The sequence below is a fragment of the Onychomys torridus genome, chromosome 1 (assembly GCF_903995425.1).
Source record: "Onychomys torridus chromosome 1, mOncTor1.1, whole genome shotgun sequence".
NCBI lineage: Eukaryota > Metazoa > Chordata > Mammalia > Rodentia > Cricetidae > Onychomys > Onychomys torridus.
The window spans coordinates 139,967,476-139,976,307 of record NC_050443.1 but is presented as its reverse complement, the minus strand read 5'-3'; the positions used below and the strand labels follow the sequence as shown (position 1 = coordinate 139,976,307).

Below are 8,832 nucleotides of genomic sequence, written 5' to 3'. Positions count from 1 at the left end.
TTCTTTTTGGTGGGGAGCAGGGTCAACTTGACACAGGTTGGTGTCATTTGGGAAGAGGGATCCTCAGTTAAGGAAATATCTACATTGGGATTTTTTGGAGGGCAGGACTATGGGGCATTTTCTTGATTTCAAAATTCATGTGGGAGGGCCCAGCCCACTTTGTATGGTACCATTCCTGGGGCATCTGGGGTATATAAGAAAGCAAATGGAGTCAGCCATGAGGAACAGGCCAGCAAGCATTGTTCCTCCGTGGTCTCAGTCCACTTCAGTTCCTGCCTCCGGGCCTTGAGTCTTGCTCTGATTTTCCTCAGTGGTAGACCATGACTTGGAAGTATAAGCCAAATAAACCCTTTCCTCCTCAAAATGCTTTTTCATCAGAATATTTTATCATAGCAACAGAAACAAAGCTCTTGTGACACAGAGCTCCCGTGAGACACACTGGGGACCGTGGGGGGAGTTGCGAGGATATGGACATAGAGAATGCCGAAGTCAGTCTCTGACCGTGGTCCTAAGCACCTGCAACACACGGAAGCTGCCCTCACGAGAAGACTAGGCCATGGCCAGCTAGTCACGTGACAAGGATATGGTCCACCTCCTCAGAAGTTGCACAGCGGTCGGTGGCAGCAATGAGAAGAGCGGACTTCGTAGTGCTTTACCACCCTCTTGAAGCACTCCGATTTGTCCTCAGTGCAGCCTTTAACTGAAAACCACTGGATTCCACCTGAAGAAAGAGAGGATGCTGAGGTGGGTGGGGTCGGGGAAGGTGCCACCCACCTGGCCTTGCGTGCTTCCCACAATAAACAGGTAAAAATAAAAGAGAAATGAAATCTCCAGCAACCACAGCTTTCTGCTTACAACTGCTGTTGTCTAGACATGTTGACCATGTTAGCTGTGGGGGAGAGCTTGCTCATAACCACTCCCCAGCATCTCTCCGGGAGCATCTCTCCGGTTTGTAACTTCATCAAAAGGCTGGATCTGCACAAGGTTATTCTAGTAAGTGCTTCCTAGAGATGAAATCTTATCATACATTACTCCACTCTTTTTCTGGCTTTGGTTTGTTTATAATTTTTTTGTTTATTTGTTTATTTATTTGTTTATTTATTTATTTATTTTTGAGACAGGGCCTTGCTACATGATGTAGGTTGCCCTTCAGTTCTCAATCCTCCAGCTTTCACCTTTTGGGTTTGGGGATTGCAAGTGTGTACTAGCATCCCTGGCCTTTTCCCCTTGGTTAAGTCACGGTTCAACACCTGCAAATGGATGAAGTGAAAAGCAAACTCCAGTTGTCCCATAGTTCCCCTGCCCGCAGCTTCAGATGTGTCGAGAAGACTAATGAGCATTCCCAGAGCAACAGAGACAGAAGGGCTTTCTCAGCCCAATCCCAGGATGTAAGCCATCGCTCAGAGATTTCTCCTATCACAGTTGGGTAGGGCAGCAGGGGGCATCTGTTCTGGACATCTAGGAAGAAAGGCTTGGGATGTTGCTATACTCTCCATCATAATGAAAGACATTCCTGTGTTGCTCACCACCTTGTCGTGTGACAAACTACCTGAGGTAAATGAAAAGAGGAAAGGTTTGTTTTAGCTCACAGTTTCAAAGGTCTCAGTTTATGGTTTCTTGGCCATGTTGCTTTTTGGCCTGTGGTAAATAATATGACCGTTAATGGAAGAGCATAGCCAAGGAATCCATACACTTCCTGGTGTCCAGGAAACAAAAAGAGCATAAGTCTGGGAACTCAGTATTCCCTTCAATAGGATGTGCTCTGGGACATAACTAACTTCCTTCCACTAGGACCCACCTTCTAAAGGTTCCAGCATCTCCCAATAGGGCTAAAGGCTGGAGCCCAAGCCTGTAAGACATGGACCTTTGGGGGACATTTGAGATCCAAGCCTTAGCAACTATCCACCACAACAAAGCATTAGTCTTCCACAGCTGCCACTATTGGCAATGTTTAGAAGCTATTGATAAAACCACATTAAAATGTAACTTTCAATTCTGTTTAACCCCTAGCAGTGGGAAATGGTAAAATTTCCTGTCACATAGCAAAGCCATTCTGGGATATTGATCCACCACAGGCAGTTCTAAGTATTAATCTAGGCTAGCTTTCAGGCTCTAATCTATGCATAGAATCCCTTACTTCTTAAATTGATGTCAATATGAGTGCCACAGTTCAAGAGTAGAAGAGCGATGTCAGAGAACCAATGTCCTTGACTCTGAGGGGCTTTGGGACCTTTTCTCCATCAATAATAGAGAGACTTTGAACAGCAAAAGTTCAACATTACCAGGCAGGTAGGCTGTGAAGATTGACAGAGCCCAGACATGTCTTAATACCAGTCTCCTGAGGTGGGAATCGTGGCTCTTCTTCTCCCTTGCATAACTTTGATGTCCTGATTTTTGTTTTCCTCCCAGTTCCATGAAGTTTTGCTTTACTGATTTCTATTTATGTGTAGACTACAATGTGCATAAATTTGTAATTGATTTCATCCCATTTGACAAAGGTTGGCTATTTACCCATATTAACAAGTAGATCTAGCACGTGCAACATAACAGACAGCATTGCATGGTTTGGATACAACATAGTCCAACTGCTTCCTGTATGTGAGCATTTAGGCCATTTATTAAACGATATTTTTGCCTTTATTTATTTATTTAGTGTATGTATGTATATGTGCAATTATCATTCATATAATAAGACTTATATTTGTTATCAGTCTTTTGGACTAAACATGTTAGTTTTTTTGTTTTGTTTTGTTTTGTTTTTGTTTTGTACTTCATATTGCCTTGCTTTTGACCAGCAAGGTTAAACTGGTTTTTGGTTTGTTTCCATGTTGATATTTTTTGTGCCAAGAATTACTTTCATGTTTTATTTATTCCTGTGTGGAGCTCAGAGGTTGATGTCAGGTGTCTTTCCTCAGTCTCTCTTTATCTTAGTTTGGGATGCTGGGTTTCTTTCTGGGCTTGGAGTTCATTGATTCTGCCAGGCTGGCTGGCTAGTGAGTTTCATGGATCTGCTTGACTTTGACCACAGTGGGATACAGGCACATATAACCAGATCTGTCTTTTTTACTTGGATTCCGGGGGTCTGAACTCATTTCTCCATGCACTTGACTGAGCCATCTATCCAGTCCCTAGCTCATCTTTTAAAAAGGGATTTTTAGAAATTCTGTATTTTTCTGGATAGATAATGCTGTTTTTCTGTAATCTATTTCTTTTTATTATTTCCAGCTAGTTGTCTTTTACATTTACTTAGCATTTAACATTATCATTATTTTACAAATTATAAAATATGGACACATTCAAATCAATTGTATTCTCTATGACCTTTGGGTTTTGAATGTTAATGGGCCTCCTCTTTTTCAAACTTGAAATGTGTTCACCAGCATTTTCTTCTAATCTCGTCAGCATTTGCTTTTATCTGGGCAGTTGCACAGGAGCCTGCATTTAGAAAACTCTGCAAATAATCTATTAATGTTTTTTGAGATGTGAATGCTGTAAATGAGGCTACATATAGATTTATTAATATTTTGGGGGTCAAAGTACTTGTATTTGAATCTTGGCTACCATACTCACCAGTAACTATGTAAAAATTATTTAATCATTTTATGCCTATAACTTTTCATTAAAAAAAATGGAGATAATGGAGAGATGATCCAGAGGTCTTGCAGAAGATCTGGGTTGGGTCCCTAGTGCTCACAGGGTGACCCACAACCTGTAACTTCAGTTCTAGAGGATCCAATGCCCTCTTCTGGCCTTCAGAAGCTCTTGCAAACACATAATGTACATAAAACTATACATGCACACACATATACATGTACGAATAGTATATAAACATGTCTTTAAAATGGGGTAATGAGCTATGGACATAGCTCAGTTTTTTGAGGAGTTGTCATGTATGTAGACTTGGTTTCAATCTCTAGCACTCAAAAAATAAGAAGAAAAGTGAGTGAGAGGTTTGGGGTAGGGAGATTTAATGGGATCCATCCAGGTCATACTATTGCATGACTAGAATAATGTAGTCCTGGCCAAGCCTCATTACAACATTGGGCATATAGCCACTGTTAGCAAATGATATAAGGATTGTCTCTGCACTTCTAAATTATCAAGACTCACCTTTAGCAAAGTTCTCTTTTATACAAAACTGACCAGGCTTTGTTCTGCATGTTCCAAGGTTTATCAGACATCCATGGAATGGGATGGAGAGATTGCATGACCTGCAAATCACACCTCCAACATCTTCAAGTACAGCAAAGAAGGGGGAAATTTTGATGGAGACCAGAGAGAATGAACAGAGCAAAGGGAGAGGAAGAAGGAATCCAAAAATATTAGTGATTTTCAACTTTAAAGAATAAGCAATGCTTAAAAAATTGATTATACAGATCCACATACATTGAGATGACTTCATTTTGAGAATTGAATAAGGGAAATTTCAAAGCATGTGCTACCTTAATGCATCAGAAGCACTCTGAACTGACAGGAATCAGAAGTGAGGACACTTTCTTGGTGCCTAATTAAAGCATCAGAGCCGGGTGGTGGTGGCACACGCCTGTAATCCTAGCACTTGGGAGGCTGAGGCAGGTGGATCTCTGTCAGTTCGAGGCCAGCGTGGTCTACAGAGCTGGTCCAGAACAGGCTTCAAAGCTACAGAGAAAGCCTGTTTCAAAAAACCAAAACCAACCAACCAAACAAACATCAGTTATTCCAGCCACATACCCCCAGCTAGGTCTTCATTTCCAAGCCTAAGATAGTATGTTATACACCGGAATATTCATTACTTGATTAGTGCATACTTATTGGTTATCTTTATTACTCAAATTCAGTTGTTGTTCAATAGTATTGCTCATTTGACTATGTACAACTAGCTGAGAGATTGTTGTACTTAAGCAGCATCTAGAATATTAGTTCCCAGTTTCTGAGTGCATCAGATGGAAGTGAGTGGCTAAAATAGATTTCTGTGTCCCCGGAAAACTTGAATTAGAATGCATGGGAAGTGTAGTCCACAAATCTGCATTTCAGAAATTGCTGTGCTAGTTGATGACATAGAACTTGGACGCAGATGTCTAGACTGGTGCTGGAGAATAAGGCCTATCAGTTCTGGAATCTTCTGTGAGGACTCCTGCAGGGAGCCTTGGCCAAGGACAGAAAGCTTGTTACTGTTAAGAATAACCCAGACGGATCAAAGACTCTCGGGAACTGGATCAAAATTTCTCCTGGTATTCATACTTTCCCTTTCAACTTTTCCTTCCTTCTTTCCTTCTTTCCTTCCTTCCTTCCTTCCTTCCTTCCTTCCTTCCTTCCTTCCTTCCTTCCTTCCTTCCTTTTTGTTTTTCATTTTTTTCCTCCAATAGGATCTCACTATGTAGCCTTGGCAGGTCTGGAATGTGCTCTGTAGATCAGGATGGCCTTGAACCCACAGAGACCTTGTTGCCTCTGCCTCCTGAGTTCTGGGATTAAAGGCATGCACCACCATACTTGGCATTCCCCCATCTTTTAATATATAATCACCACTGCCATGTTACTTTTTTTTAAACTATAACTCATATAATAACTTACTAGACATGTGGTGCAGTGTATTTTTAAAAAATCTTTCTTTGCTACAACCAAGGCAACTTTCAATAGAAAACAGTCTGGGTAATGAGACCCTTTAGTCAGACCAATTAAAAATATATTTTTTTGTGTGGATATGCATGCAATAATGACTGAAGCCATGAATTTGAAGGAGAAATGGGGTGGGTATATGGAAGGGTGTGGAGGGAGGGAAGGGAAAAATGTAATTAAAATAGAGTCTTAAAAATAAAAAAACAATAACAACAAAGAGTAGGGTTTATGCCTAGGAATCTGCTAAGCAATTTAGATGCATTAGCCCAATCATTTAAAAATAAATATGCTTCATCCAGGAATTATATTTGCTAGTATTTCTCCCAAAACAAGTCTTAATAGCTTTCATAAGTGGAAGAGATGGAGAAACAAAAGCTTTCTTGAAACCTTAGCTTGGTTCTTGGCAGTAACTCTGAGGTCCTGAGCTGCCAGCCTTTCATGTGCCCCAGGCCTTCCCTCACCTCCCCCTGCTAAAGATCTTGGTTCTTCCTGGCTGGGGGGTCAGCTGCTGCCTGGGTTACTGAGCCAACTGCTTCTCAGGGAATCCCCGAGGGAGTTTTTTTCTTGGGTTATCATCACCCAGTCTTCTAGCTAGCTCTTAGAGACCCCTTTCATTACTCAGACCTTCTTTAAAAGCACAGGAGGACAGAGGCAGGAGCTTTCATGAGTATCAAAAAGAACATTTCTTTTGATGCTAACTTTTATTCACTGGTTCTCACATCTTCCTTTATGTACAGAAAAAGTAATGCAATTCTCTGAATTATTTAAAAGTGTAGATTTTTATTATTAATATTTAATTAGCACACAAAGACATGGGTTTCATTATGACATTTTTATACATGTATATCAATGTTCATATTCACCTCTTCATTACTTCCCTCATCCCCCACCTCTTCTAACTGGTCCCCTTCTTTATAAATGGTCTCCTTTCTCTCTCTGTCTCTGTCTCTGTGTCTCTCTCACACCCCCACACACATAAACATATACACACACGAGTGTAAAAATCTAGAATCCAAATATGAAGAAATATAAGCTATTTGTTTTGGGTCCGGCTTAATTTTTCTTAACACTATAATCTCTAGCACCATCTTTTTGCTGAACCACCTTTTCATGATATCCAAGTCACTGAAGATGTTTTCTTGTGTTATTTCACCTTTCATATGCCCCTCTCCTTTCTGGAGGAGATGTATATATAAGTAGAAGATGCAGCACAGACCTGAGCTGCATCCTGTATTCAATGAGAGACATATAGGAAATAGAAGGTCTGGGCTGCATCTTCTACTTATACTCCTTTCCCACACACTGTTTCCTAATACAGTTCCTTCCTCTAGAAAATGAGAAAAATCACCTGATGTGCAGTGAGTAGTAAATGAATCAATACAGATGAACCTTTAGAATAGAATCAGCTCACTAACGGATCTTGTTCTCAGCATCTGGAGGCTCACAGTGTCTTGGAGAGAGAGAAGGTAAGTAACCCAAGAGGAGGTTTAGGGAGAGCAAGAGAAGGCAGCTTCTGCCATCCGACTTTTCTAGTCACCTCTGCACTCAAGTGTAATCTAATCCTTTTCTTAGCCAGCTGTCCCTCCATTGAACTGGTCCTTTCTCGTCACTTACCACTTAAGAGGCAGGATAAAACCAGAACCTCAGCAACGGTAGTCCTTCTCATGCTTAGATTTGCAGGCCAATGAATGGTAGAAGGACAGGCAGGTCCAGCCATCACCTCTTCCTCAGGAAGACAGAGGAGCGCATGGTGGCTGTTTAAAGAGAAGATACTGGCTGAACCACTTTTTTCTTCTCATTAAGAAAGTATACATACATTTTATGAAGGAGGAAATTTTTAAGGCACCCTTCTCTATAAAAATAACTGTAAAGCCATTTCTAGTTCTGGAATTTAGATGTCTCTTTTTTAAACCGATGCCTCGGTCTTGCTTTACTTGTCTCTTATACAGTTGCTTCAGCCAAAATATGAAGTAAGGCCAGTGATGCTTTTAGGTTAATGTCTTCAAAAATCCTTCTGCTGTTCAAAGGGAAATGTTCATTTCAGCTTCACAGACTGAAGCTCATCACAAATGGTCATAGGCACAGGGGAATGTCACGTGATAGTTAATGGCAGTGCTCATTAAGCTGTCAGAATCGCTAACATGTTACTAGTCATCCACACTTACCTTTCTCGTGGCAACTTGCCTTGTCTAAACTTCTTGAAAAGGTCTGATCACAGTGGAAGTTTCTAGTGAATGAGGTGAGCTGTAACTGAAACCAACAGCCTGATCCTCTAGATTCTAAACAGTTGAAACAGTAAACAATGCCAAGTAGGAACGCGGAGAAACTGCCCTTAACATCCCCATCTGTATGGAGTGCATTCTCCTTCCTCAGGAAACTATCAGGCCAAGTGAGCATCCTTACTGTAAAGTGGCCTGACATTTACTATAAATTATATAGCCTGGACACACTCTGTGGACCCACCACTTAGTGTAGAAAGTACTCAGCTTCTCAGCTTTCCATTTTTGTTTTTGTTTTTGTTTTTGGTTCTTGCTGGGGTTTAAAGCCAGGGTCACACACATACTTATCATATACCTACCCACTCACCTACACTGGGAATCCCGATTTTGATGTCTCTGGAAAAATACCAAGGAATCCTTAGATTAAAAATTTGATCAAATTACAGAAGCATTTCGAGTTTAAAAATAATGTTTATTCTTAACTCATGCACAGGTCCAAATAAGTAGATTCTTCTTGAAATAAATGACAAATGTAAGAACATTAGAGGTTCTTTGCCACCAACCCTCATGCCATCTTCATATGTAAGTAATCCCATTATTAGGATGCCCTGTATTTCTTAACAAGTTCTATCTCATGGTTTATCAGATGGACTCCTTTTCTGCACATCTTCACCATTTACTTGTAGTATGGAACTATGTGCCATATCGCTTCTAGTGTTGGCTTTGTAAAAATAACACACTCTACTTACTTTTCCTTTGTAATTCACTCAAAAATATAATGATAATCTTCCTAAGTCAATTTTAAAATCTAATTTAAAATTCCCTCTGATCTGAATCTTGGAAGCAAGGGAATGAAAAAAAAATATGCTGCTGCAGAGTTAATAAAACACACAAATATTGGCTGTATGGCTGAATGATTATCCATCAGTTTTGCATGGGTGCGGGTGGTCACCACTCAGATCAAACATGCAGTGTTTTCTCCTGTTTCAGATGTCTGCTCACAGTCCTTTGTAGTTGT

General features: G+C 40.5%; 1 protein-coding gene across 1 annotated transcript; it reads right to left on the bottom strand.

Annotated features, from left to right (window-relative positions):
* Positions 1-596: 596 nt before the first annotated feature.
* On the bottom strand, positions 597-7,992 carry C1H9orf57 (chromosome 1 C9orf57 homolog). The gene is made up of 3 exons (XM_036178672.1): positions 7,761-7,992; positions 4,111-4,233; positions 597-721 (listed from the first exon to the last, which is right to left on the bottom strand). The coding sequence occupies exons 1-3, from the start codon at positions 7,990-7,992 to the stop codon at positions 597-599; spliced, it is 480 nt and encodes a 159-aa protein (XP_036034565.1).
* Between the last annotated feature and the right edge of the window lie 840 nt (positions 7,993-8,832).

Coding starts and splice junctions, on each gene's coding strand:
- C1H9orf57 (XM_036178672.1), bottom strand. CDS start 7,992: ATGCTCACTTGGCCTGATAGTTTCCTGAGGAAGGAGAATGCACTCCAT. Junction 4,234..7,760: donor GGCAAGTTGCCACGAGAAAG/GTAAGTGTGGAT, acceptor CTGTACTTGAAG/ATGTTGGAGGTGTGATTTGC. Junction 722..4,110: donor AAAAGAGAACTTTGCTAAAG/GTGAGTCTTGAT, acceptor CTCTTTCTTCAG/GTGGAATCCAGTGGTTTTCA.